The 20406-nt window shown below is 46.8% G+C and overlaps 1 protein-coding gene across 3 annotated transcripts in view; it reads left to right on the forward strand.

Moving 5' to 3' along the window:
* Nucleotides 1-20406, forward strand: part of STX18 (syntaxin 18) — a 116800-nt gene that overhangs the window by 52783 nt on the left and 43611 nt on the right. For all 3 annotated transcript variants that reach the window (XM_026514389.4, XM_057309866.1, XM_026514390.4), the window contains exon 2: nt 17161-17228. In XM_026514389.4, coding sequence (XP_026370174.2) covers nt 17161-17228 — 68 coding nt within the window. The remainder of the gene's footprint in view (nt 1-17160; nt 17229-20406) is intronic.

Raw genomic sequence — 20406 nt, forward strand, 5'->3', positions numbered from 1 at the left:
CTGTGCGCAGTTGTTGGCTGCTTGTTACACAGGGGGTGTGCCTTTGGTGTATACTAAAACATTCGCAAAACTGTGAGAAAATTCTGTATTTAAAAAAAAACCTTCTAGTATGTCATAACCACTAGTTTCAGGTGTAGCTGTTCCTGTATCACCCACTGGGCAGGCGTTTGTGGAGCTAGGAACCTTGCCAGGCTTTGGGAATCCAAAATGAACATGACACGGTTCTTTCTGGACACACACTTTTTAAAAGTCCTGTAATTTTCACCACAAAAAGAGTGACCGTATTCCTGGGATGTGGAATGCACTGCAGCGGAGTGTAAATGTGTTTTATGTGCTTAGTATTTTCTGCCAGGGACTGGAAGGATTGAGAAGACGTTAGGCACAGGCCTTTGGAGGAGCTGATAAATGAAACTGACCACCTGGCAGCCTGGTTGCAGCAGGTTTGGCGTGAGGCCAGTGGTAGAGGGCTGCCTGGTCGCTCTTCTTTGGTCCGAACGGTTCTTCAGCTTGAGTACCAGCGTCACAGAGCCCAAGTTTGGAGGCGCAGACTGACGAATTTCAGAGCATAGGCTTTGGAGTGACTTTTGGAGTGTGGACCTGGCTTTTCAACTTGCTAGAAGTATGATCTGAGGCTCTGTGCCTCAGTTTCCTCAGCTGTTTTTCATCTGTTAAATGCAAGGGCTTAACACAGCGCCTGACACATAGTAAACACCAAATGTTTATGATGCTGGTGACAACGATCAGTTAGTTCCATTGCCCCTTTTCTATGTGTAAGACAGACGTGTGGGTGGCTGTCCTGTGCTTGGTCCCTCCACCCCCCACAGGCCCCGGGCCCATGCCACCTCCACTCCTCCCTTGACATGACTGGTTAGCATTACCATGCTGGCGGACTCTGGACGGATGACCAGCCACCGTCTCCTGGTGCTGAGCTGCTCCTTATGCGCATGGCGTCTGCAGAAAGTTTGTACTCTCCTGTGTTGGAGCCTGTTGTACCACGTTTTCTCATCGGAGGCCTTAACCTGAGTTCCAGTGAGCCAAGAGCCTCTGAAACTCAAAGTAGAAGCAGAAAATCTGTATCTGTGGGAATATTTATTTTCTGTAGGGAAGAGATCAGATACAGAGCTTTGGTCAGAGGCTTACAGGTGTCTGTGCCATGTAAAAAGGTAAAGAACTGTAAATATTCATGATTCTTTCTGGAAGGGCAACTCAAGAAGTTAAGACTATACCCCCCCCATGAAACACAAATTTGAATTTTACACTGTTTTGTAAGATACAGAAAGAATTTTAAAGATAGAGTTGAGGTTTTAATTTGAGGAACTCAAATATAAATGGAATGTGTTTTCCTCTTAGCCGTCTTGTCAAAGTTCTGAAGAGAACAGGAAGAGCCAGAAATTAGCAGTCCAGCTCTGCCAATTACTAGTGAGACCTTGAGCCCATTAGTAGTCCCTCTTTCTAGATGGGAGACGGTTCTAGTGAGGATTAAGTGGAGTCATCTGGACAAAGCCCTTGTAGCTCTTCTTGGCGTCATCGTAAGTACCACGTGTTTGCTGTTACCGTTTAGTTGAACGTTTACCCAACAACACTTATAATATGTGCACGTTAGTTTCCTCTTCTGTTCTGTTTTACCTACATCTTATTGAACAATTATAAATATTTCTAATTTCTTATGCTCCAACGTTCTATCTGTGGCTGAATTGCCCTGAGTCAGAAAACCTGAATAAATGAGGATCCCAAGGACATGAATCCTTAGACTCGTGCTGAGAACCTGGGAGAGCATAAAAGGGGTCCAGCACACCTGCTCACGAGTGCACTGGGTTTTCCAGAGGAGCAGAGTGGATATGGGCTGCCTGTGGACTGCAGGTGTGCAGGGGGTTCCCAGACACAGCATGGGGTGAATCGAGGGACAGCTCTTTGGAGGAGAGTACTTGCGGGGAGGGAAGGGAGAGAAGATGCGGAGGAGCATGTTGGGGTGCAGGGGAGGGGCAAGCCGGGCACTGGAGGCGCATCCCACAAAGACGAGATCAGCAGGAGGTTAACTGTGTGCCCAGCAGGAAGGAATTGCTGATGTCAGCAGTGCCTGTTGTCCGCTCCCCATGTGTGGGTGCTGGGGACTGAGGGCAAGATGGGGCTTGGGACTCGCCGGTCCCTGTGCTGCCTCTTCTAGTAAGAGTACCTTGCTCGCTGCCTGGGATTCTAGCATCTAAGAAGGAGCATTTGTGCTCTCTTCATGGCCCCTAAACTCAAACCATCCACTTCCTCTGATGTGCAGCTGAAGAAACAGCCGTCTATTCCATCTTGGGGGGGGGGGGGGACGAGCTGTTTTGAACAGATTGCGAAAATGTGTGCTGGAACCTAGTGTGGCCTCTTCTGTCGTGTCGATGGTGTGTGCTTTTCACCTTCTGCACAAAAATTAAGCCTGACGTCAGGTGCAGTCTGCTGGGGAGGTGGTCAGAGTACAGCAGAATAAGCAGCGTGAGGTCAAGTTCAGTTCTTTCGGGAGCTGGTTGTACCTATGGGAGTTGTCCCTCAGCTGCTTTCTAGAGAGGCTTCTCCAGATGCCCCACCATCGTGGAGTGGAGCCCATAGCAGGTTGCCTCTGCCAATACACTTCGCTCTTTGCTCTGTGCCCTTGCCTGCCTCTGCTTCTGACCTTGGAGCCTGGGAGGCCCACCCATTACCATGGAGGTAGTTCATGGTGGGCTCTGCGCCAGACCCTCCGGGACCTCCTTGTGCTATGTCAGTGACCTGCTGTGGAAACCACGGGCAGTGTGTCCAGCCTCTCTCCTGGCCTCGGTTTCCTTCTTCTCCATGGGGGGCAATCTCAGGACCTCCCCAGGGGGGCGGTGTGAGGGTTAAGTAAGTTAATACGTGTGTGTCAAGCTCCTAGCGTCGGGCCTGGCATGGAGTACACCCTCAGTTGGTGGTGGTTACTGGTGTGACTGCCACTTGTGTCCAGTCACGCTGGATTTGTGCCAGATCCAGTGCTCCTGCTTCGGATGCTGTGACTTTGTGAGAGCTCACAGCCTTCTATCTACAGCAGCCCTTCTCCTCACTGCACGTACTGCGTGCCAGACGCAGTGCCAGACCCAGTGCCAGACCCTTCACAGACGCTGCTTGCATCGACGGCTTGTGGTCGCCTTCAGGGTCATTGTCTCATTTCTCCAGTCAGAGGTTATGGCTTGGAGTTAAGGAACTGGTGCAAGACTGTGCCACGGGTCAGTGACAGAGCTGTGGCAGAGCTGGGATCTGGACTCACATCTGTGTCGGCTGTGCTCGAATGACCGGGACTGGGTGGAAGGCAGCCCCTGTGCACACTCCGCACACACACGGTCTCCACGCACACCAAACACAGTCTGTACACAGTCTCTGCACACACTCTACGCACAGGCTCTGGCCCAGACGGAGTTTGGATGGGATCTGAAAAGCAGTGTGAAGCCACGTAAGACCCTTGGGTTGGAACTTCCTGTTCTCCTGGACCTCCTCCCTCCCTCTCTTCTTTATCACCTCCCATCTTACTGTGCCTGACCCGTTCTGGGTCTGACATATTTGTCAAGGGAACAAATAAGAGAAAGGTTTCCAGGCGCACAGAAAAGAAAGTAGTGACCATTAACCAGCCCAGGCACACGAAGCAGGGGCCACCCCTGCCCCTGGCCCCATTTGTGTTGGGTTGCTAGGGAGATAGGTTCGGGGAAGATCTGCTTTCAGAAGGCAGTTAGCCAAGTCTCCGTGATATTTTTGTGGAGGGAACGTTGTTTTAAATGGCCTGAAGATTTGGACTGCTGGGACATCTGTGGCGGCTTGTCCTGCTTGTCCACAGGAAGGGGGCTAGAACTCCATGCTTCTCTTTCAGCCCCATTTTCACCCCATTTTTAAAATGGATTATTTTTAGTTATAGATGTCTTTAATGGCAGCGGATCAGAGTGGGAAATAACAGGAAGCGGGGGAAAACAGGAGTAGAGCGAAGGCATAGATTGTCAGCAGCAGTCATGGAAGAAATAATTATAGTTGATACGAAGTCAGCCACACTCAGTGACATGAAAGTGAGCGTGCTCTTGGGTAGCATTAATAGAAACCCAGAAGCTAGAACAAGAGGGTGATGTTTCTGCTTTCCTCTGCATTTCCTGCTGGCACACACAATGTTGAGTCCGTTCTGGGAACTGCATTTGATTTTTGAGGCCCATAAATTGCGACATTCAGAGGAGATTAAAGAAGGCTTGAGGGGATTGAGAATGTTTAGTTTAGAGAGGAGAGAAGACTCAGAGGGTTGGGGGTGGGGGACACAATAGCTGAACCCAATTTAGAGTGGAAAAAGAACTCTGCACGGTTCCAAGTGGCATGTGTGACCCAGAAGAGACAGTGGGCTCCCCACCATCAGACAAAGCAGGTAAGCGTTGTCCAGGCCCTTTCTGGTCTTGAGATTCCAGGAAGGGAGAGACTTACTTGCTTTATACCCTGTGTATCACATAGCATGTGCGAGGCACAGAGAAAGGCCAGACAGACCAGGAATGGACAGAGTTTGGAAATGGGAATGTGCTAGCAATGCCAAATGAATGCAGTTTGGGGAGCTAGAAGAATGGATATTAAAGTGTTTAATTAGATTGAGGCGTGATCACGAAGACAAGGAGACGTAGAGAGAAAAGTTGGGGCCAGAGGGATGAGGAGGGAAAGGCTGGGAAGGTGACAGGCTTCTGCTGTCTCTTGAAGTTGAAGGAACCTAGACCTGTTTTAAGATGAAAACTGCACTGAGCCCCCTGGGTCACTAAGTGCTGTCCAGTGCTCTTTCAGCTTTGGGATTGGTTCCTGAACTCTTTGATGATCTCATTAACACGAAGAATCTAAGATTTTATTTTTTTAATTTCTAAATTTCTCAAAAGGGATAGAAGCTTAATATTAGAAGAAATACTTTTTCAGGTTGCTAATATGAGAAATTAGGCCACCAAATTCATCCCAACAAATGTTAATCATCCTTGTCTCCTAGTTTAACCATCCCTACTGTCTGCTACTCAAGACTGAAGCCAGAATAGAAGGGTGGAAATAGAAACATCAATCTCTCTCCTCTTTTGTGCATACATTTCTCATTCTCCCTCTCTCCACATGTCTCTCTCAACACATGCTGAATTCTGAAAACTATAGTCCAGTAAGGTTGGGATTGATTCTCAACAAAAAATCCAGAACAGGTTATTTAGCTACTGATTACAGTTTTCTGTAGGTCATGGTCACCTGGGTCTTTCTAAAGAGGTTTCCAGACTGATGGAATAGAGTACTTTATGTATTGAACTAATAACATTTATATTTGTATACCCACACACACACACACACACACACACACACACACACACACAATGTATATAACCTGCATACATCCAACTCACCTTTATAACATTCAGCTAACAGAGCATGCCTCAAGGAAGGCTCCCTGCAGAGAAAGTGGGAGCGAACCCACAATGCCGTGTGTTAGTACCTCCTTGGGCCCAGCACGTTTGAGTAGAATATTGGCTGATGAGAAAGAAGACCCTGCAGGCAGAGAGAACAGTAGGTGCCATAGTGCAGAGGCAGCGAAGAGGAGGCTGCACAGGGGAAAGGCTCTGTGGGTCTAGAATGCGGGGTGGGTGCGGCAAGGGCCGGAGGGTGGACGGTGGTTCAGTTCCTTTGGCGGATGTCAAATAAGCTGAATGGACAGGCCTGGCTGACCTGTTTAATTTGTGGGGTAGAAAAGAGGGAAGAGTCTGAAATGACCTGAGACTCTCTAACTTAAGGAATCCAGAGAGAAGAGCTCTTTCTCTTTGGGAGAACAGGAACGGGAAGGACTGAGGAAGCCAGGAAGGCTGAGTGTGAGTGGCTGGATAACTGACACTTGGGGACACGTTGCTCTGGAGGCAGCAGTGGGACTCGCAGTGAAGGTTGGACGCCCTCGCCTGGAGCACAGAGCGAGGCAGGGGCTGGGTGGATGTGTTCTGTGGAGGGTAAATAAAGCTGTGGATGGCAGTGGGTCCAGCTGCAGTGCGTCTCGACCCTAAGTACGTTTCACGGGTTAGCAAAGGCAGAGGAGGCGGTGGATGAAGGTAAAGAAAGTTTGCCAGAGGTTTCTTAAAATTACTGTGTTAGTCACCAAACGGTGTATCATTAGTTTTTGATGTAGTGTTCTGTGCTTCACCTGGTGAGAGCGGGGTTCCAGGGAGCGGACGGAGGGAGGATGGAGCTTCAGGAGGGGCAGAGGGAGGGAAGAGAGCATCAGGAGTTTGTGAGGACGGGCAGGGAGTGGCCAGAACTCCCACCGGTGACTGTTACCCCTCCAGCGCCCCACGGTCATTGAATGGAGGCGTCCTGCAATAGAAACGGGGGGGGGGGGTGCTGGGAGGGGCCCAGCCTGTGGTGCTTGTTCCCTAAACAGTTACAGAGAGAAAGGAAGCAAGAGAGGAATAGGTTCATGTAGGCGATCCCTTAACAGACCGGCTGCTGTGACCCAGAGCGCCAGTGGAATGTCTGTGGTATTGCCAGGCTCTTTTGTGGGTGACTAGTCAGTGGGGAGCTTCTCTCACTTGGGGACCGGGTGCAGACAGCCCCCACTGTGATGGCTGCAGGGTCCAGAGGCGCCTTGGTTCTGAACTTTCAGCTGTAATTGGTATTGATGTATTTTCAATTATGACTGAAGGGAGTGGATTCAGAATTTAGTTAGTGGGCCTCCAAATGAAACTTGGGAACACAATCCTTGTGAAAAATCATTTTAGCTTATCAGTAGTTGGCAAACGTTTATATAGCCGTGGTCGTTCTGGCTGTGCCTTTGGCTGCATACTAAACTGAACAGCAAGCTGTGTCCACTGATTGAATGAAAAAAAAATAATGATTTTGTGTTACAGGGAACTTTTTACAATATGCCAGAGGGACCTACTGGAGTCTCTTTAATCTTGAACAATGGTTGTTTCTTGCAGAGGCAAATTATGCAAATCGGTACTTAGTGTTTCATAATCAATCAGGTCTTTGTTGGAAGTGTTGCGAGTGCCAACAGAACAGAATTCCTATCTTGGGGGGGTGTGGGGGGGTGGCTTGCAAGTCAGACCACTGCTGTGACTAGCAAAGGACACTTGTGACCGCTTTGAACTCGCCCCACAGTTAAAAGGCAGTCATCCTTTGAGAAGAATCCCACCGTTTTGTACCAGGGTTTTTGTTTTACAGTTTATCTTGCTTTGGGTAATTTACAAAGCACGGTGAAGGAGCAGCTCGCAGGACTGGTCTGTGGGGGACACACGTAAACAGAGCCGGGCCCGCCGCCTGGGATGGCAGATGGCAGCCATGCGCCTGGAGCTCCCTTTGTGTCCTCCCTGCCTCCAGTGCGGGGTTTTCAAGTCCTCTCGGACTCCTCCAAGTGCACGTGTGTATTTTCAAACAATGTCGTTTCAGCTTCGGCCTGCGCAGAATAATTAACCTTTAATAATCCTTTGATTCTAGATCAAAAAACAAAGAACCAGAGAAATCTTAAAAGCCCTTGGGAAAAAAGGGTGATGTGTTTGAGTTCCTGGTATTACTCCAGCTGCAGTGCCTGTGTTGCCATCTAGTGGCTGAGTGAAGTATGAGCCGCCAGACTGTGCCGTTTTACCACGCGCTTCGCATCTGAAAGGGGTAGAGAATCAGTTCGGTTCGGAACACTGAATCCTTATTGAGGAAAGGCTTTGGGTCGGGCGTGTGCCTGGGCAGCTTACATCAGACAGACACGAAAACGTTTCACAAGATGCTACCGTCTCTGAAAGAGGTCTCCTTGCAGGAGGGGGCCTTAACCTGGCCTGGAAGTGGCAGAGAAGACTTTTAGGAGGTGCCTCCCTTGAGCAGAGGAGTTGAGGCAGAAGAGTGGGATTGGGGGGTGGGGGGCTTCGATTCTGGAGATGTCCGCAAGATGAGGGACCCCCAGGCCTCAAGCTTAAATTGGGCCTGATTTGTCGGTAATGGGGAGTCAGTGTATACTTTTAGTCAGGAAGTATGTAGGAAGATTTGCCTTTTTGTTTAAAAACATTTTTTTGTCTGATTACAAAGGTTATACATACTAATTGTAGAAAAATGTTAAAATACAAAAAGGTACTAAGAAGAAAGCAAAATCTCCAAATCTCACCAGCCAGACAACCATCAGTATTTTGATGGGCCATCTTTCAGGCTCCTGTCTGTGTGTGCACAACTTTAGGTGTTATTTCCCATCTTTTCTGTAAATGGATCACGCAGTGTGTGTTTTAGGCGAGCTTCGTTTCCACCCCCGTCCCCCCAACAATACACTTGTGGGCAAACCCTCCATGTCGCCGCTCACTCACCCGGGGTGTACCTCGCCCCATCTCACTGGTGCACGTGCTGGGATGGTTTTGGTTTTGTTTGTCCCTCCTAGTAAAACCTTTATGTGTAAGGACAGGTGATAGGAGAATCTTTTTTTCCCTGTCAAATGCATCTGATTTAGAAACCACACTTTTTATGATAGATGGGTTGTGGAGAATTTCAGTGTCTTGTTTTGGGGAATGAGTCATATTTGAACATAGCTACTTAAAAGGGAACTCCATTCATGTTCAGAGACAGGAAGGAGTGAAAGGGTCCAATGAATACCTGTAGTTTGAGCGCGCAGTTCACATCACTTGTTGGCTGAGGCATCGACTTCCCGAGGAAGCCAGATCCTGGCTGATCCTGGAGTGTGGCCGTTAGCTTTGTGCTGTCCCAAGGCCGTAGCCCTGTGCCTTTAACCCGAACAACTCTGCTCAGCACCGGGTAGTTTTGATCTCAAAACGTTCCGTCTATACTTGAGGTAAAAGCAAGTCTCTCAGACCCACCGTGCTCAGCTGGGACGGCAGGGCCATCGCTGTGGGGGAACTCGCACAGACTAGCAGCACACAGGCTCTTGGTTTGGGAGTCACAGTTTCCCGTTTCTCTTGAACCATTTACGTGGAATGTGTGCTCCATGTCTTCTCAGCTGTGAACCGGGATTATAGTGGAACCTACCCCACAGAGCTGAGAGGAGGAGAGGAGATGATGGGCGCGGAGCATTTACATTGGTGCCTGCCACGTAGTACGCACTCAGTAAAAGCTGGCAGTTAGCTCGTGCTGCAACTGTTTCTTAAAAATAATGTTTACCTCCCTCTCTTTGTAGTGAAGCCCGGGGAGATTAAGCAACTTGCTCAAAATTTCAGTTGGCAAAGGTTAAGAGTTTAGGGGAGCTTGTAAAAGCACCCCTTTCTTCTCAGCCCAATTTTGGAACCATCTGAAAGAGAAATACAGGAGTCAGAACATGAAAAAGCCACATGGGGGACCTGGCTTTAGATTTGTAGCCAAATGCAGGGGGAGCTTGGGTCGGAATATACCCTTTGCTGGCTGGCTGGTGTGAGCAGAGGAGAGGGCGAGACGGACCGAGCACGCTCATTCCTTTCTCCAAGTCATAAACCAGTTAGTTAAGTTGCTCCTCCTCCCTCGAGGCCAGGAATATTGGTCCCGCTGAAGTCCCTGCACGTAAAGCCTAAGGACTGGGGATCAGGGTCTCCCTCGGCAGTGGGTGGCAAAGCAGAGGTCAGAACCCAAGCATCTCTGCCCGCTCCCTGGATTTCTTACCCATCCATCTCCGTCTTGCCCACCCTGCTCCACCCAGACCCGTGCACCCAGACCCACGCAGTCTTTCGCCCAGAGTCCGCTCCTCCGCCTGTCCCCTGCCCGAGCTGAAGGTGGCTGTAGGAGAACGCAAACGTGGGGGAGAAAAGCAGTCTGGGAAGTTGTCTTCCTTGTTCATTTAAGCCATGTTTTGTGGTAGTTTGATGATCGATACTCAAAACGAACAGGTCAGCATTGTACTGCTGGTCTTCCCGACCGTCCTGTTTCCTCACTCGTGTTTGTGGGCCTTCCCCTCCACATCCGGGTAGCTTTGCCAACTCCAAGCCTGCCATGTTGCAAAACCCACGGCATGGCAGCTGACCTGGGAGGAGAGGACAGGAGCCAGTGGAAACATTCCCTTCAGATACATGAGTATTCCTACTTCAGCATACGGGTGACTTTTAAAATGAGCGCTGTGTGTGGAAACCTTTTTTGCAGATCTTTCCGTATCCACTGTAGTTAAAAACATTTTCAAATTCAACCTTGTGCACAAATACTCTCACATGAAACCCAGCTTATATTACTATGGAGAAACACCTCCGACTTCAGTAAGCTAAATATTAGTAGTCCCACCAGTCTTTTGACAGTATAATACAGGTGAGTGACTTCACCTCTGAGTCACACAGACCTGTGACCAGTCCCAGTTCTGCCTCTTGCCAGCCTTGCAGCCTTGCATGGGCCTCCGTTTCCAGGTTTCTTAAATGGGAAGGGGGGTCATGTCTAATCCGTCCAGTTGTTTTGGGAGAGTAAATGCCGGCACATGTCGACTGAGCAGTTTCCGCATGGCCTGACACACCCAGACACACGGTGGGTGCTCCGCAAGCGGCCGTGGCTGGTGGGTGCAAGCAAGTGTCTGGCGCGTTGCTGCACGGGATGGAAGAAGAAGGGACCAGCTTGACGGTGCTCACTCCGACACCTTTCTCAGTGTCCCCTTCGTGAGTATCGTACAGGACAACCACACTTGTGACCTAAGAACTCGAGCCTGATACGTAGAACGTCGGGCTCCATCCAGACTTCACTCCACGTGTCCCTAAGCACATTATTGATCCCGTCTCTGACTCCATTTCTCACGTGTAGAACAGGCGTGGTGGCGTTACCCGTGATCACGCCTGGGAGAGTCAGGTGAGCTGTGCACACAGCGCGGGGAATACCGCCTGGCACACAGTCTCCCCTCAGGGAAGGTTTTGTTGTTGTTTGCTTTTTTGAAGGGGCATCGAACCTGGTAAATGGAATTTTAAGCAAAGATTTCAAGTACTTAGAAATAAAGTAGGTAGAGATTTGCATGGAATTTAGTTTTTGGTTCAAGCGTGTGTGGATTATTACTAGTTTGGCAGCAGAAAATCTGTACTTCAAATGACTAGAAGTGTTAGGGGAAGAAAATGCTAAATGGGAGATTTTTAAAAATGTTTTTTTAAGGAAGATTCAAATATATACTGAAGTAGACAGAATGGTATAAGGAACCAGCACCTACACACGTGCCCCATCGTCAACACGTACCAGCTCACGACCCATCCTGCTTCATGTGATGCTCCCTCCCCCATATTGTTTTGAAGCAAATCCCAGGTATCATACTTGACTTGTAAATTTTTCAGCATATATCTCTAAAAGATAAGAACTTTAAACACAATAAAAGTAGAAGTAATCATAATGCATACTGTTATCACTCCTTAGCAAAAATTCATTATAATTTCTTAATATCAGTATGTATTTTATGAGTATATATATATAAGTATATAAGTAAGTGGGAGTTTTTTTTTTTTCTTTAACTGGTGAAATAAGAGTACACAGCAGGCATTAAAGTAACTTGAATGAAACTAGAAAACACCAGCATGTCCATTTAACAGTTTTGAAAGCGCCCATGCTGGCTCAGCATAATTAGGGGTTCCAGCCCCGGCTCTGCCAGTAATACCGCCTCTCTGGTCTTTGGTTCCTCTCCACCAAGAAAAATAATCTATTTCAACAGGGTTGTTGTCAGAGTTAAACAAAATAACCTGCTTAAAGTGACTGGTACAGTGCAGATATTAAATACATCTTGCATTTCTTCCTTTTCTTTTTTAGCTACAGTTCCGTTCTTATTTTAAACTACAGTCGATGTTAGAAATGAAGGACACGTTTCATAAAATATGGCAGTGTAGTCAGACCACAGCTCCCGGCCACGAAGACTCTTCTGTGGTGGGAGAGGGTCAGCTTTGTGAGAGCAGATCATCTCCTTTGAAGTGTGTGAGGTCGCACGTCTTCAGTAGAGCTTACCTTCCGAAACACACACCACTGACTTTCTGTGAGAATTATTCGCACAGACAGCCAGCGTGTTCCTCTTCCTTTGTTCACAGCTGTTTAGGGGCAATCTTGTGATACCTCTGACAACTTTTTGATCCAGCTCGTACGTCAGGAGTTATCAGATCTTGAAGCCCTTTCTGTTGGATTTTTCCAACAGAACTTTTTTTCCACAAACTTTTTTTCCACAAAGTTTTTTTCCCCCTCCTTTCTTCATCCAACATTTTATTCACTACCGGAGATACAAAAATGAATGGGGCATAGATCCTGACCTCAAGGAATTCAGTTGAAGTCTATTGGGGGGGGGGTGTCACAGATAAATACTTCTAATGTTCTGTGGAAAGTGCTGACGAGTATTTATAAAATACTAAGGAAGGTGTTAGGGAAGGCTTCGTGGAGGAGGTGACATTTAACTGGAACCTGGAAGGATGAACAGGAATTCTTCTGGTGGCATGGGGTTGGAATAGAGAAAGCTGTTCCAGGCAGAGGAAGAGCAGTCATGAAGGCACAGAGCTATGAAGACGGTGTGTCCCTCATCTGCCCAAGGTTGTGATTCACCCCACAGCGTGGCTTAGTCCCCAGAATGCTCCCTGTTTTTAGCCCCTGCATTTAGTCACCCATTGGTCCCACAGACTTCTCCATTGACCTCTTGTTTCCTCCCAGGACCCTCTCCCTACTCTCCTCCCCGTGTCATTCAGTGATTCCAAGACTAAGAAATTGACACTAGTTTTAGATCTTTACAGGGCAATAAAACTTTCATTTTACTTTGATTTCCATGTCAGACTTGACAGTGGAATGGCCTTTTTCCTTTTAAAAGTAAGAGGGATTCTCTTTGGATACACACATACAGGTAGTTCTTTTAAAACTAGCACTATGTGTAGAAGCATTTAAAATTGAAAGCATACAAGTACTCAACCTCTAAAAATTTGAAAACATAAAGGCCATATCAGAATCATATGAAATATAATATACTATTTTTGGCAGTTTATTGTCAAAAATGGGACTAAGCACAACAGTAAACAGAGCTTGGCCAAGGATCTTTACAAAGATAGTGGTGGTCATGTGATTAAACTGTCAAATCGCTCATGATGAAGATAGCTCGCTATCATATAATGCTATTTGGGACTTAAGGGTGTCTATTTAGATAAATCAAAGACCTATTGATTTTTTTTGTATTGATTTGTTGTGATTTGTGTGTGTGTGTATTTATTTTAGGAATCTAATAGAATTTCAAGGCTGTCAAATACCTACAGAAATCTTAATGCTCATTTATTTTCATTTATGCTTTTGAAATATTATTTCGTTCATTATACTCACGTTAAGTATTGAGTTATACAGATGATATTGTTAAGTCAGTAATTACTTAATACCTCTTGATTTACCAAGAATTCCATTTAATACTGAACAAGCTTCAGTTTGTTTTAATAAGTTTATTTTATAGAAATTTGCCATTACAGAATGTAAGAAATTGGGATCACATTTGTTATACTTCACATGAAACCTCAATTATGTTTTTTGAGATGCGTGTGGGGCCTTCTTGCTGCTGGCACTCATCCCCTTGCACCATGGCATCCTGGTAGACCCCAGCTAGTTAAAGGTGGGGGTGGAGGGCAGTGAGGGAGTGGGCAGTGGATCTAGCCTTTGGGCTTGTTAAAACTTTTTATGGAAAACTTTATGGCTCATAAAAAAAACAAAAAAAACAAAAACCTGTCAACCTACTTTGAATGTTTTTGTCCACCCCCCCCCCCAAATGCATATGTTGAAGCCCTAATCCCCAGTGTAATATGGTGGGAGGTGGGGCCTGTGAGAGGTGATCAGGTCATGAATGAGATTAGTGCCCTTTTAAGAAGAGACTTGGGAGAGGTGACACCTCTCTACCACATGGGGCTGTATGCAGACTAGAAAGAGGGTTCTCACCACACCCCGGATCTCTTGGCACCTTGATCTAGGACTTCCCAGCCTCCAGAACTGTGGGACTGTGTCATCCTACTGCAAGCCACACAGCCTGTGGGATTTTGTCACAGCAGCTTAAACTAGGACAAGCTGTATTAGTTTCTTCTTGCTGCTGTAACAAATCACCATAAATCCAGTGGCTTCAGACAACAAAAATTTATTATCTTATGGTCTTGTAGGCAGAGGTCCAAAATAGGACTTCCTAGGCTGAAAACGAGGTGTTGGCAGGGCCATGTTCTTTTCTGGGGAGACAGTAGGGGAGAATCCATTTCCTTACCTTTCCCACCTTGCAGAGGCGGACCACGTTGCCTGGCTCCTGCCCTCCGTCTTCAAAGCAGGCAGTGCTGGATTGAGTCCTTCTCCCGTTGTGTCATGCTGCCTCTGTCTCCTGCCTCCCTCTTCCACAGTTAAGGACCCTTGTGATTACACAGGGCCTACCCACCTAGATGGTTAATCTATTATTCCTATTTTAAGGTCGACTGATGAGCAACCTTAATTCCATCTGCTACGCTAATTGTCCTTTGCCCTGTCACATAATACAGTAACAGGTTCCAGGGATTATACCTTGGATGACTTTGGGGGCGAGGGTGGTTTTACTCTGTCTGCAACAGTAAATATAATCCTTTGGCGATTATTCAGTACCCACTGTTTATTCAACATGTAGTGAAAGTTTTTGAGTCTCTCCTTTGCTCCAAGAACTGTGCCTGACAAGCACAGGAAAGAGAAACGACCCTTCACCTTCTAGGAGCTGGCCGTCTGGTGAAGGCAAGTCAGTCTGAAATGAGTCGTTGCAGCCCTCTCGAAGGAAGGGGTGCTGAAATGGGTATATGTGCCACATTCTGTGGGTGAGTGGGGTCTGGCCGTGCCTGGGAATGCAGAGTAGGGAAGAAAAGAGCGTGTTGAAAGAGAAGTTTGCGAAGGAGGGAGGTGGGTAGGGTATTCCAGGGAAAGGGAGAACCGTCTGGGTGTGCGTGTTAGGAAGCCTTGGGACTTGGAGCCTGGAGCCTGGTAGGTAGTGTGGCAGGGACTGAGGCCACACGGGACTTTTGGAGCTGGACCGTGAAGGGCCTTGAGTGCTCTATGGGAATTTGGACTTGACCCCATTGTTTAGGCCCAGAGGTTACGGTTGGCTGCCCTTTGGCAAATCAGCCGCAGAGCTGCTTCCTTTGGCTGCAGCGTATTTTATCCAGAATTCACCACTGCCAAATGTACTACAGCCATCCACTTCCCTTGCTTTACTCATGTGCTGTCTACCTGGCCCCTTGTAGGTAGGGGTTGGGGAAGGGGATAGAAACCATTGAAAGTTAAAACAGGAGAGTAACGATCAAATCTTATATGTGGTGCGGTAAACACCTTGTTTGTACTTCCCTTAAATATTTTCCCCACAGCCTTAAGAGTCAGATTTTATAATGCATTTAAGTGGAAAATAGGAATAAGGTGTAAGGAAGGCAGCTTTGTTATACAGAAAAATATGCTGAACTTGAAGTCAGACTGTCCTGAGTTTATTTTTAAGCTCTGCCACACACTGCGTGTGTCTCCTTGGATGAATCACATAGCTTCTGTGAGGTTCACTTTCCCAAACTGGTTAATATTAGAGAACTGTGCTGCCCGTGCCCACAACAGGGCCACAGATAGGGGAGAGAAAGTACCTCATAGGGCCAGGGATCTCAGGCAGACTCTCAACCCTTGTTTGTTACCCAGTAAGTGAGTGAATGTTATGGCCATACTTCATTTTTAGTTTGAGTCCTGCTCTTCAAATGCCTGAAGGTACTTTTCTGAACGGTATTTATTATTTATCTAGACTTCGTGGGAAATTCAACTGAACTATTGACCTATCTGCAGCCAAATGCTGAATGTCTCCTTTGTGATAAATACTATCTTTGTGTTTAGACACATACTTGTTCCACAGATACTTAGTGCCCACCCTCTGTGCTCCGTGTTGTGCTCAGAACTGCAGGGCAGCAGCCCAGCCCCTCTTTGCATGGTTCATAATCCCACTGATGGAGCAGCCAGAGGGCCGTGTGTAACTTTGTGCCACGTGGGTGGTATGCAGAAGTGCTTTTAAGTTGAAAGCAAAGCGAAAATTAGCCTGAGTTGGCCTTGACAGAAAAACTTTCATGGAAAAGATGAAAGTTCAGTGGACCCTTCAAGGCTGGGGTTATGTACGTTTGGAATAAGTACAAAGGGCCTTAGGAGGAAGCTAGCGTGAGCAGTGGTCAAAGGACAGAGCAGGCCACCGGCTTAGTTAATCATTCTTTCCTTCTGGAAACACTTTTGTCTTTGTCAACCATGGTTGTAGGTTCCTTCCTACCTATTTTTATTTTATTTTACTTATTCTGTAATCCCTAGCTCCACATGCTGACACGTAGGCAGGTGCTTTGGGGTAGGGTTTTATTACACTAGATACCAGCCATGACGAGTCCTTTGTACCTTTGTGTCCTTTTTGTTCATCTGGGCAAGTAGGCCTTTGGGAAGATGGAGGTTTGCTCTGTAGGTATCCCTTGTTGCCCATGAAGCTTTTAACTGTGCTGCTCTGTGGGGCCCTGTCTATAAACTTGATATTTCCAGCCTTAGAATCCATCCCCAGGATTCTCGGAAGAAGGAGTATTTGTCTATAAAATTTTAGATATCCTTTAGATAAGGAAAGGATTTGGCCTTTATCGAGCACATTCTGTATAGTTACTAGACATGCATTATCTCATTTAATCTCAAAGTTCCTTAGAGATCATCTCTTCCTAACATGTTCGATCGTATCACAACACTTACAAGGAAAAAGGAACTGTCAAAGAGAGACCAAGGCCCAGGAATGCGGGTGACTTTGGGAAAGTTAATCAACAAGCTAGTGATGACAGATGACCCTTGAACAACATGGGTTTGAATTGTGTGGGCCCACTTATACGTGATTTTATTTTGAGAATGCAGTACAGTCCTGTAAATGGATTTTCTCTTCCTTATGATTTTCTTAGTAACATTTTTTTTCTCTAGCTTGCTTTATTGTGAGAATACAGTATATGATACATATACAAAATATGTGTTAACCGACTGCTTATGTTATTGGTAAAGCTTCTGGTCAACAGGCTACTAATAGTTAAGTTTTGGGGGAGTCAGAAGTTATATAAGGATTTTCTGGGGGGGGGTGTCGGCACCCTTACCCCTGCCTTGATGTTCAAGGCTCAGCTATATATGAGAACCCAAAACTGAAGTTGTCCAATGTGTAGCTTCAAAATTTGTCTACAACCTGCATTCCATCCTCTATTAATTTAAAATTTATTGCAGGTGAGTGTAACATATCTGTCTATATAAACTCTTTGCTTTCTTTTATTCTAGATTTCACACATTGGCAAACTGAGAGATTTTCTTCTGGAACACAGGAAAGATTATATTAATGCATATAGGTAAGCGCGTACTTTTTACTGTGGCTTCGGTGACTAAATTCTTTCCCATACATATGTTCCTTTTGAGCCTTTTGTCCTTACTTTTTACTTACTAACTCAGAGTTGTCTTGGGGAGGATCAGTTTGGTGGTGGTGTCTGCGGAGCAGGAGGGAGCTCTCGTATCCAGGGTAGGCTCTGCTAGCCTGCATGCCCTTGGGGTCACGATATCCCCAGTGTGATCTTCCGTGCTGTTGCTCCTACATGTTTGTATCTCTGTATGTACCACGGATGTTGTGAAACATGTAGACACAAATGAGACAGTTTCTCAGTACATGCTATTGAACAGACGATGGAACGATGCAAGTCGTGTAAACTCTTGCATCTAGAGAGGGTTTGGTTAGGTTGCTTTTTCAAAGGAGGAAAGCATTTTGACTGAGACTTCCAAAATGGGTTCTGGAGTAGACTCCAGCTCTCAGCAGATGCAGGGGCATTACGGTGCAGATGCCTTGTCCCCTGCGCTTCCCTGAGCTCCATTTGCACCTGGCGATGGCGCAGCCCGTCTTCCATAGGACTGCACTTCAAGTGTCCTGTGTGAATTAATGAGAAGGTCGGTGGGGCATATGAAATGTCATCATTGGCAATGTTACACTTCTAAGTGTATTTCATCATATAATTTTGGAATGTAGTAAATTACTCTTAGTGCATAGTAATAGTACCAAGAAGACCTTATTTTTAAGTTTTCAGTTAAAATAATAGCTCAACACTAGATGGCAGTGTAAATTTCATTTCCAGAGGTATACATGGATAGCAAGTACTAATTTTATAGTCCATAAAAATGGAAGATGTAGACATTTTGGAAAGCTTAACAAAACTGGCATAAACCTCCTCTGTCCAGCTCCTTTCTGGAGTACCCGACAACTTAGGTTACATGAGTGTTTGTAGAGGCCCTTCATGGGAATCCATTGTTCACTTCCCTTGGCCTTGAAAAGGCATCCAACAAGGCGAATGTTAAATGTTGGTTAGTTCAGGCCACCCCACTCCCTTATTGGCCTCGTGAACCTGAGAAAGTCAATCTGTAAAACCCAGTGTCGTCTCTAAACCAGGGGTCAACAGACTACCACCTGGAGGCCAAGTCCACCCTGCTGCCTGTGTTTGTACAGCCTGTGAACCAAGAATAGTTTTTAAACAGCGGGGGGAAAAGAACAAGATTTCATCACATATGAAAATTAAATTTAAATTCACATTCGAGTGTCCCTAAATAAAGTTTATTGGAACACCACCAAACCCATTCATTGACATGTTCTCTTTGGCTGCTTTTTCGCTACAACAGCAGAGCTAAATGGCTGTGACAGACTACATGGCCTGCAAAATTGAATGTATTTACTATCAGGCCCTTTGCAAAAAAAGCTTGCGGAGTCCTGCTGTAAACAGAGGGGTTGATAATCCCTCACCGGCTAGTTGAGAGATTCCCATAAGACAGTATCATTGAAATGCAATGCATTTCCATGCATTTATAAGATTATTGTATAAGGGTGCTGTTCTGGAACTTTGCCATAGTTTCAAACTTGTGATTAGAATAGAGATATTCAGGCATGTACTTCTCCTCAGCTCCCACACACTGTGTGTCCGTGCCTGCAGAGCACTCCAAGTCCTCTCCCTGATGTCACCCAGGACAGCCGGCCGCTGGCCCAGGGCTTCCTGTTTCCCAGCTACAGGCAGCGGGCGCTCAGACTGATGCGCGGGATCTCCGGGGCGGGTCCCGCTCTGCCACTTACTGGTTGTGTGGCTTGAGCATCAGGTAGAAATCTAGTTCCTGAGGCTTTCTGAGTCTTGACGAATCTGTCACCTCATTATGGAAACTCAGTCTTTTACTCCTTTTCCCATTGCCAGCTCATGCATTCTGCATTCCACTCCTGTCCCTGTTGTGGTCCCTTTGCCAGAGCAGGGGCTTGGGAGGGGGGGCGGTCAGGCACACCAAAGTTCAGCCTCACTTCTGCCAGGTATTAGTGATGTGAGTGTCTAGAGCTCACTTCACATCTCGTGCTCGTTTCCTTTTTTCAATGTGGATGATGCTCTTCTGAGGAGTAGAGGAGATGTGTGCAAGTTCCTGACACAGAGAAGGCCCTTGGTGAAGGGTAACCGGACTGGACCCCATGTGACCTATGATGAAGTTATAGGGGTGGGCAGTTAGAAAAGAGCACACCTCTCCAACCTGCCAGAGAGTGGGGGGAGGAAGGGAGGGAAGGAGAGAGAGAGGAGAGAGGTGGGATTGCAGGGGTCAGATCAACATGATGGAGATGGACGAGTGACCAACTTGATCACCGGTAAAACCTAGGGTGGCAGGCAGAGCTTAGGTCTGAGAGTGGGCAGCCTTATCGAAGGCTCTGGAATTAGACTCACTCAGCCGTTCCTGCCACTGAACGGTCGCAATCCCTGGAGCACAGAGATCAGGGGCAGCCCCCTTTCTGGCATATGAGAGAGAGGAGGGCAGCAGGGCCTGTAAGCAAGCAGATCTCGAAGAGGAGAGTGAGCAGGGAGCCATGGCGGGGTGCGTGTGCATGTCCCTGTCTGTGCCTGGTTCCCTCTGCCAGCTTACCGATCAGAGAAGTCCCCCTTCTTCCATGCCAGGGGGCTGAAGAAGGCACTTGGGGTCACACCGGGGTAGCTGATTCATGCAGAAACATGAGGACTGGGGAGCAGGCATCCTCTCAGTGATCTGCGTCTCTCCGGATGGAGAAGGGCTGCCCTTCTTGGCTCCCATCAAGTCCCCCTCCAGACGATGGTGGACGGTCTGCAGCCTGCCTGTTCATTGCTCCTGCCTCCCAGTGCAGTGTGCTGGCCTTGGCCGGGAACATTTTGGATGGAGTACGAATGTGGAATTGAAAGAAAAATTGCCTTCAGACCCATAAAGCTATGTTAGTTTGACATAATTAGGAAGCTGTAATTTTTTCCATAATGTAGAGCTCAGACTTTATTGACCCATTTAATTTTTTTTAGTAATGACATTTTACTAGAGCAGAACAGCATGCAACGGAGGTAGCCTCTGGCTGGATCTCTTGAATGATTTTAATTAAAAATAATGTCTCCACTTCTGGTGGATGTACCTTTTCTGCAATGTCTTGGCAACAAAACAATACCACTTGAGGGGAAAACTTCTTTGGTTTCGTCAATTTCCAGCTTAAAAGGTTAATGTATAATG

This window comes from Ursus arctos, unplaced genomic scaffold (genome assembly GCF_023065955.2).
Source record: "Ursus arctos isolate Adak ecotype North America unplaced genomic scaffold, UrsArc2.0 scaffold_9, whole genome shotgun sequence".
Classification (NCBI taxonomy): Eukaryota; Metazoa; Chordata; class Mammalia; order Carnivora; family Ursidae; genus Ursus; species Ursus arctos.